Here is a 24,515-nt window from a genome sequence, read left to right on the forward strand (position 1 = left end):
GAGGGGAAAAGCCAATCAGAGGATGGAAACCAGACTCCCCAAACCCCTGCAGAAACTGAGGGATCAGAATGGAAAGCTCCCGAGAAGGAGACTGAAAATCAGAGGAGTGCCTGCGGAGGGCAGAGCGGTCACAAAGGGAGGCTCCCCCAGAGAACGATGGCTTGTTTGTCCGTTTCCAGGCCTGCAGCCCAGAGAAGCGCTGGTTCTCTTCTGGATTTGTGGCATGTCCCAGTGCTTGTGGCTACGCGGCTCCCGCCACCCTCGGAACTCCAGGGGCTGCCCCGGGCGTGTCTTAAGGCAGCAGCTCTCTGAGCTTTCCAAAGGGAATTGCAGTCATGCGTTAGAGTCCTCAGTGCCAATTAAAGTGTCAGGCTCTGAAACAAATACGGATAACAAAGACGGGGATAATGTTTTAAAATTAGGTTCTCAGGAGTCCCCCATTAATTTGGAGCTCACAAGACAGTGACTGCGTGTTCAATAAATACCATCTGATGACAGTAACAGCCAGTAGTGTGAGATGCCCAGCAGATAGCTCTCTTCAAACATGCAGGTGCAAATATATCCTGAGATATCACACTCACCATGAAGGCAGTGCCTTTCAGCTTTACAGCTCTTAAAACATGAATCCCTCCAGAGGCCAGGAAGATGGGTGTCATTCTTTTCTGTACTGTTAGCAGGAAGACAAACAAAGCAAGAGAACTAGTTTTAAAAATTAGGAGGGTGGATTCACTATATACAGATGCACTGCATAAGGCTCAGTACACTCTCAACCACTGCATAATTAGATAAATTGTGTAAATACCCAGAGGTGGTTAGTGGGATAGCTTGTGGAGATGAAAAAATGAGCAATAGTGGCATGGATTTTTTAAAAAGCAATTATTTGCTTTCTGTGATGACAAGAATCCACAGATGGTGCATCCTCAAGTTCTTGAGTGTCCTGAAACCCTTTGAAGCATGGTTGTATTCACACTACAAATAATAGCCGGTAGGATGTACATGAGAGACCTTTATTCTAGTGATTGCAGATGGAACGGTACCTGTTACTGTATGGATCATGGTGCATCGTCTCCATGGTAGGAGAACATAGCAGGGGTGTCGAGAGCTAACAAAGAGTTCACTCTGAAGATGCTCACAAGAGCTGATTTGCAACTTCCACCTTGAAAGGTGGAGTCCCTTTGGGAGAGGGGCACAGGTTGGTGAAGTCAAACTGATCCCATTGCCAACAGTTCTCCGTCAAGTTACTATGTCTACTCCAGAAGACCAGAGTAGACCTCGGCTAATGCAGCAAGTGCAAGATGAGTGCAATCACCAGGAATCCATGGCCTGAGTGAAAGCTTGTGCTTCTTGGCCAGGCTTAGGAGCTGAAGGACATTGAATGCCTTCTGAAAATGCCTTTTACCAGTAGAGGCTTCCTGCATATGACTTGATTAGTTTCATTTTCTACCCTGGGCTTGTAGATGGGACTACCCAGATGATACTTTTGTTCATTTGTTCAGCAGATCCTTATTAAGCATCAGTTATGGGCCAGGTCCTTTGCTAGGCATTTGTTGGTAAAATAATGTGTTCCATAGGTTATCATTATCTTGACTTCAGGGATCTTGTGTTCATTGCCTGTTTCCCACAAGGCACTTGGCACAGTGTATGACACATAGCGGGCATTCCCTGAAGGGAAATGGAGAGAAAAAGTCAGTCATTTGCAGCTACCAGAGCAGTCAGATGCCAGGGAAGTAGCACTGTATCTCCCAATAACCTCTACCTATCCCTTAATAAAAATGGCATGGTACATGGTGAGACCAGGTGAGTAATTTCAAGTTCTGCTTACTCCAGGACTCTGTCGTTATTTAATGGCTTGGCTAAGGGATAACCGGTCACATACAGATTTGGAAGCAGGGGAGCAGATCACTGGAGTGCACCCACTTCCCCGGCACATGTGGACCCATCATGAAGATGTCCTTTGTTTCTTTTCATTCCTCAATTTAGTAAGAAGATGATGCCACTGCATTTCTGAAATCCTCTTCAGATGTTAGATCATTGCAGTGCCGTTTTTCTGTGGGTGTTGTTATCCATCGGTGTACCATCATTCGAGTCAGCAGCACAAGCACTGAATGAGCGCCTGCAGTAGAAGAGGTAAAGCAGAGACACTTGGCAGGCAGCAGCTGGGCAACTGAGTACCATAGCAAAACGCACAGTGGCCGAGGTTGGGGGAGCCTGTGTACTTCCCGATGAGCATGTGCATAGATAAAAATGATAGTCTCTCATGAGGGCAGAGTATTTGTTGTAGGCAAGACACTATGCTAGTGATGTTATGTGTAGTATCCCATCTATTTTTCTTAACATTCCCTATAAGGTGGATATTTGTACTAGCTCCAGTTATAGATGAAGAAACTGCGGATATGTTCACAGCCATGCAGCTAAGAGTTCATGATCTTAATCACTACAACTATATTGTTGAGTAAATGTTTAATACAACATGGTTAAAAGAATGGATTGTTGATGGACCCGTGGTTGGATGGGAATGAGGACTTATTCCTTCTTGCCCCTATATTTTCACTTGCACAAAAATGTGGGGTGGGGGGGCAGTGGGAAACAGAAATCACTGTTTGTTGGCTTGGTTCTCCTGCTTTATAAATTAGTCCAATTCTATTTGATAGCCTCCCAATTAAGCCAATAAATTGGATGAGTCAGTGGTTCTGAAATGAAAATGAAACCACACCATATTAATATGGTGATTAGTCACATCACCAAAATAGAGACAATTTGTAAGGACTGTTTTCAAAGCCCTAAGTAGAAACAGAAAGCAATAGGATGTGCAAACATTTGGTGACAGTATTTGGTATTGGAGGAAATCATTCGTGCAATTACCTTTAGATTCTAACCAAATTGGAAGCAAATATTACCTATGTTCCTCATGTTTTTCTGGACTTACTCAGCTGCTTGCTGAATTATTGGAGTTATGTGCATTTCTGAACAGCTCTGTACTTGTCTATTTGACCAGAGGTAAAAAGGAAGTGGGCATTCACACCAACCCACTTTATTTATAGCTCTGCTTTGGCAGTGTTTTATAAAGGGTAGTCACTCACTTACATCCTGAAGGTAAATGCTTTTACACTTTGATTGTAACTACCGCTGGGTGAAGATGTCCAAGTAAGCATGGGTCTCCACTGACAAGTGCACAGCATAAGTTTCATACACATCTTACCTTTTTAAATGAGTGTTTAATAACAATCCACCAGTTTCTGTACAAAGTTCAGGCACTATTTCATTTAATAGTATGAATAAGCAAAGAATAAGATCAATTTTAGTTCAAGTAGAAAACTGACTATGAGTTAACCAAGAAAGACTAAAGATCTTTGTGAAGAACTTCAAACTGTTTTTCCAAGCTAAGCTGTTTTTTTTCTGTGTCCATCCTCTCTGTGAAGCTAAGATGAAGTGAAGTCCAATTTTATTGATCTTTTGGGCGAACATCTATTGGACAGAGATGAGCCAAAGTAGATTTCCTATGATAGGGTTCCTCAAAATGGTGTTCAGAATTTCTTGAGATACTTATCAATATGAAATTCCCAAGCTCCATTCATTATCTACTGAATCATGTCTACAGTAGTTCCCTAGTAACCTGTATCTTTTCAGGTTCACCCAAGTGAATCTGACTTAAGTATGAAGACCGGTGAGCAAACTGGTCTTCCAGTTCCCCAGTTCAACTCTTCCTTTTATCTCAGCATTGTATTTGTAGCCTATTCTAGCTCTGGAAGCAAGACACTCAATTCATTTAGCTTAGTGGGCCACTCTTAGGTCCTATACACTGTATTTATTGCTAATCTTAAACATCTACCAGCTGATTAAACAATTCCTCTTGGGAACAGGTAGCAATATTGAGTAATATTTAAGAGCACAGACTCTGGAGCCAGACTGCTTAGGTTTCGGTCCCTACATGCCAGTTTAAAGTGTTGATATATAGACAAGCATGTGTGTTCTTGGCCAGGTTGCTCTATGATCTTAACATATCTAGACTTTGATTTCCTCAGATGTAAAGCTAGGGTAGCCGTAATAACTGACTTCATAAGGTTATCCTGGAGATTAAATAAATCGATTAAATGAATTGGTCCTTGGGATCTGTTCTTTTCATCTACAATTGCTCCCTTTGTTATTTTGTCCAGTTTTCTGGCTTAAAATACTACCTAAATGCTGACAGCTCTCAAATTCCTATCCTTAGTCCAGTCCTCTCCTGAACTCCAGGCTTACATATCCAACTTCTTGAGACTCTTCACTTGGATGTTTACTAAAACATCTCAGACTTAATATTTTCAAATTGAACTCCTGATCATGTCCTGAACAAATCTTTTCTGCCCGCAGTGGTCCCTTTTTCAGGTGTTGACAATTTCCTCCTTCCTCCCCTGGCCAGAAACCTTGGAGTCATTCTTGACTCATACTCCACATACAATGCATCAGGAAATCCTATTGGCTCTATTTTTAAATTCTGCTCAAAACCCCATCTCACTTCATCACTTCCACAGCTATCATACTGATCCAAGCCACTATCATGCATTGTGTAACAGTCCCCTGCTCCCACTTTTGCCTCTGACACCCAGATCTGTTCTCCATACAGTAGGCAGTCTAATTCCCATAAGAATTTAGGTCAGATCCTATCACGCCTCTGTTCATAATTTTCCAAAGACTCTCCATCTCACTCAGCATAAAAGGGTCCCTACGGCACGTATTGAATGGAGCACTGGGTGTTATACTTAAACAATGAATCATGGAACATTACATCAAAAACTAATGATGTAATGTATGGTGATTAACATAACATAATAAAATAAAATTAAAAAAAAATAACCTAAAAAAAAGCGGGGGTCCTTACAGTGGCCTGGAAGGCCATTCATCATCAGCTCTTCTGTTTCCTCTCTGACCTTACTCCTGCTGCCCTCTCCATGCTCAGCAGCCTTCTTGCGCTGAACTTGCTGCTTGAACTTACCAGACCTCAAGGTCTTGGTGCTGGCTGTGTGTTCTGCATGGACTGCTCTTCTCCCACATACCTACATAGATAGCCAGTTTCCTTCAAGTTTTGTCCAAGTGTCGTCTTTTCTGTGGAGCCTTTATTAAGTAGCTATTGGAAATTGTAATCCCCTTCTACCTTTGGCCCTTCTGATAGGCCTGACCTCTTATCTGCTCATAGTCATCTTTAATATACTATATATTTTACATATTTATCATTGTGATTGTTTATCAAATATCTCCTTCCACTAGAATCGATGCTTCAAGAGGATATTTGTTTGTTCTGTTCATTGCTATACCCCTAATGCCCTAAAACACTACATGGCATATAATAAGTGTTCAAATATTTGTTGAATGGATGAATGCATGAACAGTTTGGACTTGATTAGAACATGGTTTATAACTTCCCACAGGATTCTGCCTTGGCTCTTAGGATATTTAACATTTTTTGTCACACTGTTGGTTAGGAATATTTTGGTTACCAGGCTGAAAAATCCTACTAAAATTTAATCACAAATTTGGCACACACAAATGAAAAGTTCAGAAGAATGCTAACTTCAGGTAAGGCTTGATCCAGAGCTCAGCCGGGTCACCCTGGTTCAACAGTCTCTCTGCTCCACTTTGTATGTAGACCCAGCAGCTGTTTGCAGGCTCTTCGTTTGTGGTGGAAAACAGACTGATGTATTGCAGGGTTTCACATCTCCTTAAGTCCTTAGGAAATATATCGTAACCTCTCATTTGGTTTGTTTGGATTCCATGCCCAACCCTGAGTCTATTCCCTGTACTCAGTAAGATGGACTGCCTGGTGGACTCAAGCCAGTTAGAGCCTAACTCTGATGTTGAGGAAGGATGGGTATTACCCACATGACTTGAGGGTGACAAGGGGGAAAGCCAGGGGACTGTTGGCAGAAGAAGGGAAGAATGGTTGGTTGATGGGGAGACAGCTGATGGTCTGGTATAACAGTAATGAGTACATGCTTATTGAGTTAAATATGATAGCATAAGGTTTGGGGATTCAAGCCAAAATAACATATGGAAGAACTGATGGATTTCTTCATTCATTCAAGAAGTGGAATAGCATCTGCAAAAGCACAGAGGTATGAAAATGTTTGACATGTTTGGATTGCTGTGAGGAGTTGGTGTGAAGTGGGTGAAAGTAATATATTACAGTCTTCTCAGTGCTGTAGCAGAAGCCTGAACCTAACTCTCATTGGTCCAAGTTGGAGTATTTTTTTGTGCTTGGCCCAATCACTGCTGAGAGGGATATGCCAATTAGCTGGGGCCTTAAAGGCACACACACATACACAGAACAGATTGGATTCAGAAAAAGAAAAAGATAGGGTTTTCTTAACAGAAGAAAGGGAAATTGATGCTGAGAAGGTATCAGAAGGAGAGAAAGATGTGTAAATCCTCTCCAAATAGACCAGTGAACCAAGATAGATCAATACGACATAGTCATAATTTTAAAGTTATATGACATTGAATGTGGTGATAGTGTGAGATACAGTGTGAGAATTGTAAAACTCCCTGCCTGTTTTTCTTAGAAACACCATTCTGATTCCACTTATCAGCTATTGAGTTATGTGTGTGTCCTTCCAAGGGCCATGAGCACAGAAATAAGACCAGAACAGCAGGTGACCGGGCACAGTTGAGTCCTCTCCTTGAAGGTAGCCTTTTCTTTATTTTCATCTTGGGATTTAAGGGATACTTTGAGTGGAGGAAAGAAAGTCTAAATGTTAACTAAATTACAGGATTGGTTGTAAATTTTGTCTCTAGCTCTCTCCTTGTGGATCTAATCAGGGAATTCAGGAGTGTAATTTGAAGGTCTGAGCCTTCTAGAGTCCGTTTTATTCAGCCCCTAAGACACCACCCCACATCCTTCTCTTCAGTGCCCAGTGGAATATGATATGGACCACCATAATATAATACTCTACTCTTTTTGGCATCCCAGATTTTTTGAGAAGGAAATGTGACTGTCTGATTTAGGGTGTTGTTAGACAGAGGAGTGGGGAAAGTGAGGATTAACACATGAGACTTTGTCCTTGGGAAGAACATTCAGGACTGCCTTAGAGCTCTCAGAGCAGGTGTGCTTGTGGGTGAAAGCAGACACCAGAGTGTCTCTTCGTGCCTGTTCCAAAACTCCATCGTGTGCTCACCCCACTTTGTGCGCATCTCTGTTGCCTTGCTGGCATAATTAAGCACTCCCAATGCCGCTGCCCCAGTTTTTAGTCCGTGGGTAAGGATAGCTGCCCTCACCCGTGCCAGCCCCCAGCATGTTCCCTTGTTAAATTATGCATATGCTAATGAAGTGTGAAAATCAGCCAAATAACAACTCTTTCTAATCATTTAAGGTCCCAAGAGCAAAGGAGCTTTTTTTCTCTTTTCTTAATTTTGGGGTGGTTGTTACGATTTGCAAGCCAATCGGAAGCACAATTCTCTGGGTGTTTCTCCTCTCCCAGTTCCCTTCCACAGAAATGAGGCTAATTGGCATTCTCACTTCTACCTCAAGTGAGAAGAGTCTTCTGGAAAACCAGTGACCTACTGTGCCCTTTTCATTTGCATCTGGGGCTGGATAATCCATAGTTTTACATGCATACACAGAACAGTCCCGAAGGGCAATTAACTAGACTAAATTATTTCCTGCCCCCTGGAGAATCAGTGTTTGAGAACATCCCCCCAGAGATGGTGCATGCCAAGGCCCTTGTGTTGTGATTACATTTTACCTTTACGTTCCAGTCATCAGCTCTGAGTCTTTGCCAGTCCACCCGTTATCCTTGCAGACCTAGTCATGTTCTCTGACTTCCTGATCTGGCCCCTACCTGCCACTCTGACCGTCTTCTACACCCTCCTCCTCATCACTTGCGTTGTACCACCTTGGGTCCTTTGGACGCAGCTCTTTGCTCTTCTTGGAAAGCTTTATCCACACATCTTTGTGTAGCTGCCTTCTTCCCATCCTTCAGGTCTCAACTCGCTCTTCCCTGTTGAGAGAGGCTAACCCTAACCACCTAGTTAATGCTGAATCCCATCCATCATCATCATTGGTCACCCCCTCTTTATTCCCTTCAGAGCCCCAATCATGGATTCTGTCCCATCCCTTAGATTAATTGCATCATTTTCCTTGAGGGCAGGGGACTTTGTCTCCTTTGCTACCATATCACTAGGGCCCAGCACATGCCTGGCACACAGGAAATGGGCAATAAATGTCATTGTTTAAATCACTGGTGTTTTTCAAGTATCTCTGAGCAGTGTGAGAACACCTTGTACAAGGTTTTGTTTCTCTGGCTGTTTTATCCTCGATGATTTGTTCCTCCAAGGAGGGGACTTGGTTATACCATCTTTGTTTTCCATGTCGAGCATGCATGTCAGTTACGCTGTTAGTACAGACTGTGTTACTTGACTCCAAAATCCTTGATGATGGTGCGTATTTCGCTGAAGGTTTTATAGAGAGACTGGGCGGGAGAGGTACGTCACACACCCCGACGTCTCTTTTCTCTCCCCCCACCCCTGTGGCTTGCCTGTGTGCCCCTCAAGTTTCAGGTATTTTCTCCCTCCTGCTCACCCACACATTCACTCAGAAATCCTCCCTCCCCCCGCCTTTGTCCTGAGGAAATCAGCTGTTGCCCTCAGGTTCCACCCTACACAGCAAAACAAAATTCTCCTAGTGATCTGAACAGCAACCACCTTTTGTTCTTCAAGCACACTCCATAGGGACCTGAGTTCATTCCAACATATTTGAATGAATAAATCACAGCATAGATGTTATCTCGGTCCCAACTGATCTGAACCCTTCTTTCATTTTATTCATTTATTCAACAAATACTTATTAATGTTTGTGCCAGGTGCTGGGGATACAACAGTGAGCAAGATTGATTTCCTGATGCTAAGGTCTCTGGGAGAAATTCAGGAGGATGAATGAATATAGAGGTTTGTGTGAGTCTAAACTCCACAAAGTAGAGAGGTTTGCCTCTGCTGTTGCAAGAGATCTAATTGTACACCAAAGGACTGGATTTAAAGAATACCCCTTCAGGGATGATTTTAAAGTGCTTTTTCACATCACCTAATGCTAAAATTGTAGGTTTCTCTGTCCGAACTTGACCTCCCTACTTTGGAGAAACATTCCTCTTACTTTTTTTGAACCAGGGTGTGCTCAAGAAAAAATTAGGTTTGCTGAGTGTGGAAATGACTGTCACCTCTAAAATTTGAACAGAGGAAGCTGAAGCTAAACTGTATGTTTCAGAGCTTCACAGGGATTTTTTCTTTCTCCTCCAAGACACACAAAATAGATACCTAAACGCAGTGGGAGCCAGCATGTGGCTGAACCACACAAGGAAGCCGGAGGCAACTCCCAAGATGGTGCCACAATAACCTGGAGGGGAGAGAGGGACAGATTCCTGTCACCAGCTGGAAGAGCAGGCCTCTCCCAAGCCTGCTCAGTTTTAGCATTGCCTCCTACAGCAGAGACTGGAAAAGGAGCATGCTACTCTGCACCTTACTACAGTGACTAGGGAGAGGGAGAGATGCAGAGGTTGGGTCAGAGATGTTTCTTGTTACTAAAGCAGCATGATCACACCTGTCAAGATGTGAGCTTAAAGAAAAAGGCGGGGGTCAGAAACTAGGATCACAGGACCTGAACTCTGCCTCTGCTTATGTGTGGCCCATAGGGAGTTGGCTCAATGTTTAAATATTTTTTTTAATGAGTTGCTAACATTGAAAAATCACAGTGTTCAAGAAATACCCATATTTCCATCTTCCCTTGAAAACGCTGATCCGCTGGCCACAGTGAACACATAGGCTTTGGCCCATAGCTAGCTGCAGAAGGACAGCAGGTGCCCTCCCATAGGTCATGTCTGAGGACTCGAGGCTGCCATAGTCTCCTCCCAGCCTGCTCCACTGCTAGCAAAGACCTGCCCCGCATCGGAGCTTACAACCCCCACACACATGGGAAGGAAAATAACTGAATGGCTCTAAGCACTGTTCTTGTTTGTTTGATTTTTGACAGACATAAAGTTCAATTCTAGACCTGCTAGTAAAGAGCCAAGTGGCCCCGGACAGATTGTTCCAATGCTTCCATTCCTTATCTGCAAAATGGAGATTTGTTATAGTAAGGGCTTCAGAGAGTTTTAAGGGATGAACAACATAAACCCTACAAAGCATTATGCATTAGACTGGGATTATGATAAGCATAAAGTAAATAACAAGTGTGATTGTTGTTAGCTGGGTCATAAAGAGAAGTCTTCTGAGATGGTTGAATTGAAGAACATTAAAAAAAACAACAACAATTTTAGAGGTCCTGTCATCTTACTGCTTTCCAGAGCCTTTTCTCCTTCTCTGAAGACTGGTCTCTCATAAGAAGGGACTTGCTAGGTTGCGTCATACTCAAGTGTGTCTTTCCTTTTTTCTCTGCCATTTTGGGGGGCTGTGGGAGAGACAGGGGAAGATGAAACCAAATCATGCCTCTCCAGATGATACTGAAAAGCATTAACATGGGTGAAGGAGTTAAACCATTTGTTAGAAGAAAACACCCATGCACACTAAAGGGTTGTAAACTAAGAGCTCAGAGAAAGTGGAGGGCAATATAACTGTCATCAGTTGCCAGTAAGTAACCCGACTCCCCAAGAACAGTGCTTGGGTGAGGATTATCAGCAGCTCCACAGGTGGATGGGCTGGTGCAACAGCCAGAAGCTTCAGGAAATGGCAGTGTCTTCCTTATCAGGATGTGGGATAAACAGGAAGGTGCCAACTTCATGATTAGTACCTGGCTGGCTATCTCGGGGAGCACTTAACTTGACAACGTGTGTGAACCATAATAATGGATTTAAAGTAGTGCTTACTGAAGCGTGTGCCCCAGAAAAGTGGAGAGTTGGGACCGGGGGTGGGGGACTGTTCTAGCATCATTGTAAAGCTCGGAAGTGACCCTGATGAGGGGGCTCTTCTCAAAAGTTTTTCTACACGGGGGTGGGTGAGTTTTGTCTTCTGTTGGTTTCTCTCTTGGCAATCATAACCAGTCATAACTTCTGCAAGTTGATTCTCCATCCCCTTTTATTCATTTCTGAATTGCTTTCTAACTTAGGTATGTCCGTTCCTAAAATTTCATGATTCTGACTTGTCAGTATGTCTGAGACTGAACTCATCAGGAAACTGCCATTCTTTAAAGTTAAGGTGGTAGAAACTTCTCTTGTGAGATGGAGAGATCTATCTTTATAGAAAAATGAACTGTGTTTTAATACCTATTTGGCTGTCATTAAGAGCTAAGACCTAGGAAAAAATAGTGTTAATATGTTTATCAAATGGATCTAGCACTTATTTAATAGTAAATTAAGAACCAACATATAGTTACATTGTATATATTTGGAATTCTAATTCTGAATTGATGTTACTTCTGATTTGCCATTATCAGGAGTTATGATATTTACTAAAGATGTGAATAGGATAAGTAAGATTATAGTGGAGTAAGCGTCCCAAGGAGTGTTGTCTTGAATCAACTTTCTAGTAGTGCTACTAGTGCTCATATGTTTCTTAATTAAGACAGGTCTGAAGAGGGGCACCTGGGTAGCTCAGTTGGTTAAGCGTCTGCCTTCAGCTCAGGTCATGATCCCAGGGTCCTGGGATCGAGCCCCTCATCCGGCTCCCTGCTCAGTGGGGAGTCTGCTACTCCCTCTCCTTCTGCCCCTCCCCCTGCTTGTGCTTTTCTCTCTCTCTCTCTGTCTCTAATAAATAAATAAAACCTTTAAAAAAAGAAAGATAGGTCTGAAGAATTTTCATTGATAGTTTTTCAGGGTATGGATATGGAAACATCTTTGACATAAAAGTAGTGACATTTCTTACGTGGATACATCAAAATTCATTTTATTAGGGGACTGAGACTGTACTTGCATTTTAGTTCTAGTTACTGAGATACCATATGGAATTCCAGACAGAAAGACCAACAGATCAATAGATCAATTGATTGATCTTCACTGATAAAACCTTCTTTGCACATAGTTTCATAATACAGACAAAACTGGAAGTTGGATGCAACTTGGGGGAAGATTAGACTGAATCATTCCATTTTCTTATTTTCATTTAAAGAAGGGATAAAGCCTGTTGCAGGACATCTTCTTCCATGATGGGCCAAGTTCTGTAGATCCAGGAATTATTTGCTGAACACACACAAAGAGGCACATACTGGAAGATTCGTGCACACACTCCTATCTTATTTCTCCCTGATAGTCTCTTGATGTGATAAGCTATTAATGTGGTTTACTAAGGCAAAAACACCGAGTCTTGATCCCTTTCTCCCCCAACCAGATAATGCCAAAATTTCCCAAAGCCCTGAGATGGAATTGATGCTGAGTGGTTCAAGTCCTTGGTCCTGAGAGACTTCGTTTCCTGTTCACAGAAAATCATCACCCCTGCTTTCACAGAGCTTGTGATATTTCCAGTGGTAGCTTCAGAAAATCTCCATTTCAGTCCAGCTGATAACACAGGGCAGCCATTGTCTTAATTTAAACCTGGGGATGAGACTATGGCCATGCGTGCATCTGTAATCGAAATAGATCACAAATAGTCATTAAATATTCTTCTAGCACATGGCTTCCAGTAGCTTGAAAATAAGCCACTATATAAATGCCCTTTAATTTATTAAACCTGGCTTCTACCCTTAGGCACTTGGTTGTTTCCATTTTTTCCATATTTTAACCTTTATCTACATCATTTTGCATATTGGGGAGAAATTTCCGAAAAGCTGAATTTGTATCAGAACATGTGACAGCTGTTTTAAGGAATTTTTCCTATATGAATATATTATCCTAAGACCCTGTTATATCCACATTTCTATCCACCCTCCCCCTTTTCTGTGCCTATCTCTTCTCTACCTCCCTCAGTCCCCCCAACACACACACACACACACACACACACACACACGAGTCTCTCCTCAGTCAAGTCAGGCATTTGATGTAGGGAAATGACGAAGCATTGTTCAGATATACATGAAGGTGGTCAGCATACATGAAGCATTGGTTGGAAAACTATGAACCAGCTCTATTAAAAAAATAAATAAAACAGACAAAATAGCTATGGAGGTGTTAGGTTTGGAGGATCTCATGCCTTTTGCTACAGTGGGATTTGTGCGATAAGTACAAGATTTGAAGGAATAAGGTAGTCATTGGCAGGTCAGGCTGAAGTATTAATTGCTTTGAGCCATCTCTTTGGACTTTGTAACTTTACTGTAAGTTGGTGAAAGATCATGGGTATGCCACGGGCATAGCTACTTTAATGAAAACTTCTGGATCCTGAGCTTCCTGGATGAATACTGAAACAGATATTCTAAATGCAGACGGGGTATAGAATGGTAATCTTTATTTTGATTTGAAGTAGCATGTGAAGACCATCAATAGCTATAAGAGGGTCCCACTTCTTTTACGACGTTGGATGGTGAAGAATCTGCAATGATCCAGAATTCACTTCATTCACAGCATTATCCTTCACCCTTTATTTGAACCTCAGTTGGATTTGATCTGGCTCAAATGAATTGTTTTCACCAACTATCATATTAAGGCAACACTGATTCTGTGAAACATTGTGGTAGATTGGAAGGAAAATTCATATTTCCATTGGTAATAATTAAACAACGTATGCTCTTTGCCTAAAACTTTTGTTTTTTAATTCACGCCTCTATGTCTGTTTTCAGGGAAAATGCCTTGCCTGGGTATCCTATAGAGCCAGGCATTCAGATAAAATCAGAAATGCTTGCCTGAGCATCTCTTCTCCAAATATCCAGATGTTTGCATTCATGCAGGCTAAATGTCCAGGTGGTCAAGTAACTGCACACATTTGGATAGCTGGCATCAGACGGGCAGCCATACTGCCCAAGCTTTCTTCTGGAAGCATGTAACTCAGTAGACACACTTTCACATCTGTTTCTGATGTGAAACTGAGAGAGAGAGAGAGGCCAGATAATGTGGTGGCTAAGAGCAGAGTTTCAGACTTAGGTCTGGATCAACATGCTGACACTGCCATTCCTAGCTGTGTGATTCGGGGATGGGTTTACTTAGTGTGTCTGTGTTGGTTTCCTCACTCGTAACATGGGGAGAGGAATACATAGATCAGGCTGGTGTTGGGTGTGTGAGTGAAGTAAGGCAATATGAGGAGGTTAGCACAGTCTAGAGCAAATAATAAGTCCTGTCAGGGGTGTAAACTGAACTCCCTGTCGTCAATAGCCGGGATGTGGACGAGCACTGGAAGGAAGGTGGCCTGCCCCGGGCACTGAGGACTCTATGCTCACAAAGCTATAGATACACTCCTATCCTTCCATGCAACACAACCAACATATGTGATGCCTTAACCATTGAAAATGAGATGGGATATACCTGATTGAGTAAATGAATGAATGAATGAGATGAGCACCAACAGTGCATCCCTGTGTGCTGGTTAGTATTTGAGGTAGCCTCTGAAGAACAGCTAGAGAAAGAGGAAGAAAGTTGTAATGGATGAGCAATTGGGAAAGAACACCTAACCAGAGAGAATGCTAACAGTAAAGGCATGGTGATTAATTCTCTTTTTATTTCAAGTATTCAACAGGCATTTGAGTTCCTTTTCTGGCCAGGCACCTGAGCAAAGCTTGGGGTGTTTGAAGGGAATGAGGAGTAATCTAACTACAGTGTAGGATGGGGAGAGGAATCTGCCAAAGATAAGAGTAGAATACCTTGTACTTAGAGTTTGGGCTTTATTCTGGCAAGTTGAGGGAATTACTCTGGCTCTTGGACCTGCAGCCTGTGAAGTCTCACCAGTGCTTGCTACCAATCCTTTCCACCCCTGGTACCTTAGAGTCTGGCAGTAAGCAGTCAGCAGATATTGGTTCTTAATTTTAAGAAGGTAGAGATTATCATTTGTAGTTGATCTTATTGTTATTTTTCTGATTATATAAATGTTGTCCATATTTTCAATAACTCAAAATATAAGATATCCCACAATGAATTCACGGACTCATTCATTCAAGAGATATTTATTAAACGTGTGGTTTTCCAGATTTTGTGCTAGGCACTATTCCGAAAGATAATTAAAACTTTGTTTCTTCCACAGTTTATAAAATGTTCACGTTATAGGTGCAAAATAAATTGTAGTTCCATAGTAAAGGAACAAGTGTTTTACTGTAGGAGAAAAAATCTCCTCCTGTTGACATCACTTTTGGTAATTTTGTGTTTCTAAAAAGCAATTAGATTGAGTCCATTTTTGGAATACATAAAAACTACCTAATTTAGTGTCCTGTTTCTCTAGGCTAACAAAAACCAAAATTAACCCCTATACCTCAGGAGCGGACTTCACCTTCATCCTTAGCTTTGTCCATAGTGCATATTAATAATCCAGGAAATCATGCTATCTATTCCAGGCCCTGGACTGCGCAGAGGGAGGGAGGCCCACACCTGCCTTATGCAGAGCCTGTGATGTTTCCAGCAATAGCATCTGCAAATCTTTATTTCAGTCTAGCTGATTATGCAGTGCAACCTGAGCCATAAATTGAACCTGGGGATGAGACCATGACCAAGGGTGCATCTGTAATGTTTATGAGCTGTAAGGTCATTGCAGGAAACAGCAAGAAACATAGTTGTAATAGACTGTTGGCCTCTAAGGAAATTATTAATTAAATTTTATCTTCTCCCTGGCATGCTTCAGTGCCACCACTATGAGTCTTTAGACCTGGGGAAAGTACAGCTCGGTAATAACTGGCCTTATCGTCGGGCTGGCAGTCATTTAATATGCTCCTTTGTCTGACACCAATCATGAACTGCAGTGTGGGATGTCAAGGTTTCTGCAAATGCCAATAGCACGCCTCACTGTACATCAGGCCCAGGGTTCAGATCTCATGATAGAAAATCCAAGAGTCACCGGTGAGCACAGCAATCCATTTTCTGGAAATGAGAGGTGGGCACAGTCCCCTTTCCAGTACGCAGCCCCTTCGGTCTCTCCAGTGTTCTCTCCACAAGAGCTAAAATCACTCTGAAAAGGCCAAAGGAAAAGCAGCTCAAGTGTCACTGTGTTGACACCATCCAGGTAGAGTGCTATTTTTGAGTCTTTGACTTGAGGTGCAGACTTGACTAGGAAAATCAGAGCTGAAATGGCATTTCCAGTGACTTTCTTAGAGAGATTTCCCAGATGGATTGGCTCGGCCCACGAATCAAACAGCATTTTTCTTGTTGTTCATAACCGCTTGCTGTGTCAGCCAGCTGTGTTCATCCTGCCTCACACTGGAGCCCCCACATGAAATGTTTTCTGATCAGTTGGCAGCCGTGCTGAGGACCCACAAAGCAGATTGGAGTCCAGCTCTGTTTTTCTGTAGCTGGGTGGCCCTGCCCCACTAATGGGGATTTAAGCATCTTCATTCCGGGCAAGACAGCAGGTAGAGAATGCAAGGCACAGATGTGTTTGATTAGATTCTCAGTTTTCCACATCGGCACTTCCACATGCCTTCCGTGGCCCAGCTTTGTATTTTGATACCTCGGTCGCTTGCCCCCGCTTTCTAAGTTTGAGCCACTGACCCATCTCTGTGAAGTCATCTTTGTTATAGAAAACTCATGATAAAGTCTGGGAGGAGTGAACATTTAGCTCTGAGAGATTGTGACGGAGTGTGTGAAAGGGATGAGGCTGTATGCCACTTGTAAGACCAAGGGTGAATAAGATACAGTCCCTAGGAGGAAGAAGATCAAGAAGTGACAACACTGACAATCGCCATGACAATTTGTGCTCCGATGGCCTCCACGCAGGCTGCAAGTTTGAGGTCGGCAGCCTGTGTGCACATCACCTTCCCATCTTCATTACGGCCTTCCTGATCCTGCCACACCTCTGGATGTTCTCCTTGAAAACACTTGAGTACAGACATTGAGGGTTAGCAGATCTTTGTTTTCTATATTACAATTTCATAGAGGAATCTGGTCCATTCTGTAATTAAGAACTATTTTAAGGTGATCTGCTTTATGAAACCTGATGTGCTCTAGGGACATTTCGGGCAGGGGATTGATAGTAGAGAATATTTTCGGTGGAGCCGCCACCAGACCAAGGTAGTCAATTGTCACCAGGAATGCTGGAACCTGTAGGTTGGCCACTGCCTGAGGAAGAAAGAAATAACTTAACCTTGGCAGTGTTTCTGATTGTGTACAACTCTCGTAGACACTTAGACCCTTAAAAATGGAAGATATTTTGAACCCTTACCTTGCCCAACACCCTACCATTTGTATAAATTTTTTCCAACATTTTCCTGCTGAATGATCATCTACTTTTTGATGAATGTCTTCAGTGCAGGAAAGTTTCATCCCTCGTAGCAGTGCGTTCATTTTTTTAAACATTTATGTACCTTTATTAAAATATTAGGCAGAACTGAAGAAGTCAATTTAATCATTTAAATTTTACCTGTTGTATTAGGCAAAAAAATACATAAATTCTAACATGTAAAAGTCACTTTTTGTTTTCTAAATTATGCATAGAAAAATTGTGAATCGTTCTGTATATGTAACAGCATGGTACTATTACTAATTTCAGTGGTGATACTTGTAGATTTTTTATTTACCTTTCTTTTATTGTGGTAAACAATATATAACATTAAATGCATAAAATTTGTCATGGTAACCATTATTAATTCAGTGGCATTAATTACCTTCACAGCGTGTGCAATTATTACCACCATTTCCAGAAATTTTCATCATCCCAAACAGAAACTGTGTACCCATTAAGTGATAATTTGCCACTTCTCCCTCCACCTAATCTCTGGTAACTTCTAATAGATTTTCTGTCTCTATGAATTTACCTATCTAGATATTTCATAAAAGTGGAATCATATAACAGTTGTCCTTTTGTGTCTGACTTCATTCCTTTAGCCTAATGTTTTCAAGGTTCATCCATGTTGTAGCATGTCTCAGAACTTCATTCCTTTTGACAGCTGAATAATATTCCATTGTGTACTAGGTTTTGTTCTTCCGCTCATCTGTTGGCGGATACTTAGGTTATTTTCCCTTCTTGGCTATTGTGAAAATGCTGCATGAACATTGGTGACAGGTATCTGTTTGAGTCCTTGCTTTCAATTATTTGGGGTATATTCACCTGGTAGTAGAATTGCTGGGTCATATGCATATGTGGATATCCAGTTTTCCCATTGCCATTTGTTGAAAAGACCATCCTTTCCCCATTGTGTACTGTTGGCACCTTTGTTGAAGATCATTGGATCATATATGAATGAGTTTAACTCTGGGATCTCTATTCTGTTCAGTTGGTCTCTATGTCTGTTTTTATGCCAGTATTGCACTGTTTAATTACTGTAACTTTGTTAATATATTTTGAATCAGGAAGTGTGATGCCTCCAGCTTTGTTCTTTTTTTCTTAAGATTTCCTTGGCTGTCCTGGATCTTTGGTGGTTTCATATGAATTTTAGGATTGTTTTTTCTGTTTTTGTAAATGCCATTGGGATTTTGATGGGGATAGCAATGAATCTGTAGATCTCTGGGCAGTACGGAAATTTTAACAACATTGTCTTCCATTGCATGAATTCAAGATGTCTTTGCAACTTTTTTGTTTTCTTTAATTTCTTTCATCAGTGTTGTGTAGTTTTCAGTTAGTAGTCTTTGACCTTCTTCATTAAGTTTTATTTTTATGCTATTAAAAGATCATTTTCTTAATTTCCTTTTTGGATAGTTCAGTGCTAGTGTGCAGAAATGCAACTTTTTTGTGTGTGTTGATTTGATATATTGTAACTTTGCTGAATTTGTTTATGCTGTAGCAGGTTCTTTTGTGGATTCATTTGGGTTTTTTTTTTTTTTTTAGATATAAGATTAGGTTGTCTCTATATAGACAGAGTTTTGCTTCTTCCTTTCCAATTTGGATGACTTTCATTTCTTTTTCTTGCCTAATCACTCTGGCTTGGACTTCTAGTATTATACTGAATAGAAGTGGTGAGTGGGCATCTTTGTCTTGTTCCTGATTTCTTAGAGGAAAATACTTCAGTTTTTGCCATTGAGTGTGATGTTAGCTCTCAGTTTTTCATAAGGCTTCAACGGTTCATATGAATTATAGATTAAGTTTTTAAAATTCATTCAAAAAATACCATTGGGATTTTGATAGGGATTGCACTGAGTTTGTATATCACTTTGGACATATATGCTACCATGTAGTGGTATCATCTGAACAATATTGTCTTCCAAACCATGAACACTGAATATTTTCCCATTACTTTTGGTCTTTATTCCTTTTCAGCAATATTTTGTTGTTTTCATTGTACAAGTCTTGAACCTCCTTGGTTAATATTATTCCTAAGTATTTTATATGCTATTGTAAATGGAATTATTTCCTTTTTGGATTGCTCATTGCTAGTGTATAGAAATACAACTGATTTTTTTTTTTAAGATTTATTTATTTTAGAGAGAGCACACGTGAGTTGGGAGAGGAGCAGGAGGAGAGGAAATCTTAAGCAGAATCCATGCTGAGTGTGGAGCCCCACATGGGCCCCATCTCATGACTTTGAGATCACAACCTGAGTTGAAACCAAGAGTCAGACACTTAACCAACAGCGCCACCCAGGCACCCTAAAACACAACTGATTTTTTGTGTTGATTTTGAATTTTGTAACTTTGCTGAATTCTTATATTAGCTACAACATTTTTTTTTTTTCTGAATTCTTTGGGGGTTTTTTTTTTTTAGATATAAGATCATGTCCTATAAGAGTGGAGGTAGTTTTACTGCTTTCTTTCCAGTTTGGGTGGCTTTTATTTCTTGCCTAATTGCTCTGACTAGAACTTTCAATGCTGTGTCAAATAGAAGAAGTGGAGTGGACATCTTTGTCTTGTTCCTGATCTTAGGGGTAAAGCTTTCAGTCTTTTACCACTGAGTATAATATAGTTACAGGTTTTTCATATATGACCTTTTCCTGTTAGGGAGGTTTTTTATTTTCTATTTTTAATTATTGAATATTTTTCTCATGAAAGAGTGTTAGATTTTGCTAAATGCTTTTTCTGTATCCCTTGAGATGATCATGTTTTTTTTTTAAAACATCACTGTATTAATGTGTTTTATATTGATAGGTTTTTAGTTATTGAATCACTATTGAAATCTTAGAATCCTACTTCATGGGGTTAAATAATCTTTGTAATATGCTGCTGAATTTTCTAATATATTGTTGAGGATTTTTACATAAATATTTCTAATTTTTGTTGTTGTTTTGTAGTGTCTTTGTCTGGCTTTGATAGCACAGTAACACTGCCCTCATAGAATGAGTAAAGAAGTGTTTCCTCCTCTTTAATTTTTTTGAAAAAGTTTTAGAAGAACTGGTGTTTATTCCTATTTAAATTTTTGGTAGACTTCACCAGTGATTTTATCTGGTCCTGGGCTTTTCTTTCAGAGGTTTTAATTACTGATTCAATTTCCTTATTTGTTACAGGTCTATTCAGATTTTCTATTAATTCATGAGTCAGTTTTAGTAATTCATGTGTTCCTAGGACTTTGTCCAGTTCTCTGGTTATCCAGTTTGTTGGTGTACGGTTGTTCATAGTATTCTCTTATAATCCTTTTTATTCCTCTGTGGTCGATATTAATGTTAGTGCATTCACTTTTTATATCTGCCATCATGAGGGAGTTTTTCCATGATTTTTACTAAAATTTAATCTGAGAAGCTTTTTACTATTTAGTCCTGAATCTCAGACTGTATTTTTTTTAGTTCAGTTTACGATAAAAATGTATTACTGGTAGTGATGATAATAGCAATAATAGCTAACATTTAGTAAATGCATTGTGTGTGAAAGAGATTACAAATATCACCATTCTTAGCTTTTATATTCTACCAGTTTTTAGAAAACAGAAACACAAAGCAGTTGTCTCTCACCAAGTTAGAGCAAAGACCCCAGAGAATCAAAAAATGAGATTTCATCTTGCTTATGACTAGTCCAATGCTTGTGTCCACAGAAATCACCAGACCTACAAAATGTACATTTTCTCTTATGTTGGCCTATAAGAACTAAGATATTTTATTTCCTATTGTGACTGACATTACCCATTACCACAGGTTACTACAGGTTAGCCTTAGGGTTAGGGAAGGAGGAGACATTTAAGGAAGAGATGGTCTATGTAGCTAGGCTATCCCTGGGTCCTAGGAAGACAGAATATCTGGATATTTCACATTCTAAAAAAAAAAAAAAAAAAAAATCTCACAGCAATTAAGATTGGCTCTGGGGTTAAAATATTTCAGGCAATGCTGGATCAAGGAGAGACAGTTTTCTGTTGAGTTGCTTTATTTTATATACACAGAACAGATCTTAGATCGCCTGACACAGAAGCAAGTAGAAAGGAACGCAAAAGAAAGAAGGAAGGAACTTTGCTAATCTTTGGGTTCTTTCTGTCAATTCAATCCATTCACTCTGGTTTTTTTCAGACAACATTTCTTTTTAAAGGTGAGCCATAGTGGATGTGCTAATACAAGGGGAAATGTGCTCTGCTGGCCCTAGTCAACCAAACTAAAGAGGAGTTGTAGAAGCAAGACCATTCTCATGGTTGTAATTTGGTCTGGATTGTGTCAACTGCAGTCTGAAAGAAGAGCACGGAGTTGAGCTCTGCTTTGTGCAGACCTTTTGAAAAGATGAAATGAGAAGTTAGAAAAAACACCACCTCCTTAGAATTATATCAGACATATTAATCATGGAAGGTCCAAAAGGGCTTCCTAGAATACAAATGATGGCACATAGAATGGTCATTCCCCATAATCCATCGTGTTTCCCAAGTTGCTCTCTATCAACTGGATAATACTGTTTAATCCCTTATGCTGATTTAAAATTCCATCAGAGGGAAGTAATGTGTTTCTGTTCTGGAGGTTTGCTATGGTAAATGCATTACTGGATTAACTTTATCTTCACTATTACAGGGGTCTTTTAGGTGCTAACACAATTTTAAAATAAAATAAAACAAAAACTCTTCCATTCAAAAATGCATTTTCCACATCAGAACTCATCCGTGGTGTTTATTGAGTGATATCTGACATCCGAAAAGCTGAAATCTTGTCCTTTATAGGCGTAGGAGCCTTAGCAGTAAAGGGACTGGACAATCAAAACCCTTAAATGATCTGGGATCAGTCTCGTTTAGGCCCAAATGAGGCTTTCATCCTTATTCCTTATTCTTTTGTGTATTAAAATAATTTTCTGATTAGGAGCAAGATGGGCTCTTCTTAAATTTTTGTTGCTGCAGAAGCCTTGGATCAAAAGAAAGCTCACTGCAGGTCTAAATAAATGAAATAGATGACAGTGATGGTGGAGGAGGGAGGAAAAAATGCCTCCCTCTTCTTTTCTAGGAGTGGTCCTTGAGGGGTTCTGCAGAGCAGTGTTTTGGTTCCAATACTAGAACACATTCCACTAAAATGAATTCAAAAGCACAAATACATTCCCATAAATGAATTCAAACAACACCGAAGACTATAGACCAAGAAGTTACTATCCCCCTTTTTATATCCACTTCCCTCTCCAGAGGTCATCATTACGGATCCTTTCTCTATATTTAGAAATAAATACATTTACATTACTAATTGATAAATCGTTTTAGAATGTTGAAATATACATTCTGTATGCATTTAGCTTCATAGGGTAAGGGTTTTTGTGTGTGTTGTTAACTACTTTATCCCCAGTGTCTGGAATAGTGCCTGACTAATAAACTGAATAAATCTTGGCTTGATTAGAGACTGAATCACCCTGCAACTTGCTTTTTCTATTCAACAATAGGTCTTGGTGATTTTTTTTTTTTTAAAGATTTTATTACTTATTTGACAGAGAGACCCAGCAAGAGAGGGAACACAAGCAGAGAGAGCGGGAGAGGGAGAAGCAGGCTTCCCGCCGAGCAGGGAACCCGATGCGGGGCTCGATCCCAGAACCCTGGGACCATGATCTGAGCTGAAGGCAGACGCTCAACAACTGAGCCACCCAGGCGGCCCAGGTCTTGGTGATCTTTACATGTCAGTACCTGTAGAGCCATCTTATCTTTTTTAAAAATTGCATTGTATTTTATAGTATGGATATTAACATAATTTAACTCCTATGAAATAATTTCCTGTGGAGTAATCTTAAGTTGTCTACTATAATAAGTAATTCTGCAATGAACATCCATATAAATGACCCTTTGTGTATTATTTGTGTATATATGACTCCAGTGCTTCCACAGGATAGCTTCTTTGAAGGAGGATTTCTAGCTCAGAGGTTATATACATTCTGAGTTCATGTAGGTGGGTCTTTGGATTTCTCCTTTTCTTGGCAAGTGAGAACAAAGATAGAATTCAGCTTGGGAGTTTTGTATGCGCCTGAATACAGATTTTACCATCTCCACCTCCATTCCAGTGGCTAGAACTCAGTCGAATGGCCTCTCTTAACTGCATAGGAGATTGGGAAATATTGATAGGCTGTGTATCTAAGAAAAATGGAAAGGTTGTTCGGTGAGTTTCTAGCATGTCTGCCACAGCAAGGGAATCTGAAACGTGTTTCTACCTGATCAGATGCCCAACTAAAACCTGATTCCTGTTGCAGAAGGGAAAAACTGAGTTTGGTAGACAACTGATCATCCACCACTCCTCTATTGACATTGAGTTTATAACCTCTCATATAAATCATCTTCAGGGCAATCCTCTGTGTTTAAACCACATGGATCTTTACCAAAATTTATATTTAACTTCATCTTAGCCAAATCTGAGTATGCTTCAGGTAAACAGGTTCTCACGTAATTGACCTGAAAATGATTGACAGCAAAAGAAAGATCTTACAAAAAATTAGTAGCACTGAGTTTGCAAGGGATTTATTGTGTTTAGTGATCAGAAGCTGAGACATTATCATCTGTCTCCAGGTTGTCAAGCCACTTATCATGGCCTTTGAAATTTATGTATTGGTGCTGAGCGATGAATGAGCATCACAGAGGTATTTTACTGCTCATTCGGTAATCCTGGCCATTGACGATGGCCAGACCATGAGATTAGACCTGCCTCTAGAATTCTGGCACTGGGAGCTTTAAGTCTAAGATGGAAGGTTATCTTTGAATGTCCTCCTTCCTCTTCCATCTGATGTTATCGCATAATAATCTAGCCAGAGTGAAACCTTGGTATGGTTTCTATTTATTTGTATTATCCTTTACACAACAGGAAAGCCTGTCTGGCTTTTCAAAATGCTGAGAAGGGAGCCCTGTGGAGCATGGATGGCCCATCATGCATAAGTAAACTCTGATTTTGATTAATAAAGAATGCCACTGTCCATATGGGGCTTTGTTTCTTTTGTGAAGGTAAACAAACAGCTTGCTCTCTGTAGGCTGGATTTGGTGGAGAGCTGCAAATCTCTACAACTGCTTCATCCTCCCTGGGCTGCTCCTTGTGCCCCAAACACACTGCACTCTCCTGACTCCTGCCGGTGCTGACACCTCTCCCTGACACCAGCTCCCATACATTCTCAAGGCCCAGCTCAAACGACACGTCCTCTGTGTTGATACCCTCCACACCACATAGCATGTTTATGTGCTCCTTGCACTCTGACCCATTGCCCTTGACATTTCTCTCT

At 40.7% G+C, this 24,515-nt stretch overlaps 1 protein-coding gene across 6 annotated transcripts in view; it reads left to right on the plus strand.

Annotated features, from left to right (window-relative positions):
• Positions 1-24,515, plus strand: part of PPP2R2B (protein phosphatase 2 regulatory subunit Bbeta) — a 444,097-nt gene that overhangs the window by 247,896 nt on the left and 171,686 nt on the right. Inside the window, exon 1 of one of the 6 annotated variants that reach the window (XM_081826898.1) lies at positions 1,930-2,127. The exons of the other annotated variants lie outside the window; for them this stretch is intronic. Within the exon in view, the coding sequence (XP_081683024.1) occupies positions 2,106-2,127 (22 nt within the window). The 5' untranslated portion in view covers positions 1,930-2,105. Of the gene's footprint in view, positions 1-1,929; positions 2,128-24,515 lie in introns of those variants that run through there. 6 annotated transcript variants of the gene reach the window in all.

This window comes from Leptonychotes weddellii, chromosome 7 (assembly GCF_054177405.1).
Source record: "Leptonychotes weddellii isolate Sample4059 chromosome 7, ASM5417740v2, whole genome shotgun sequence".
Lineage (NCBI taxonomy): Eukaryota > Metazoa > Chordata > Mammalia > Carnivora > Phocidae > Leptonychotes > Leptonychotes weddellii.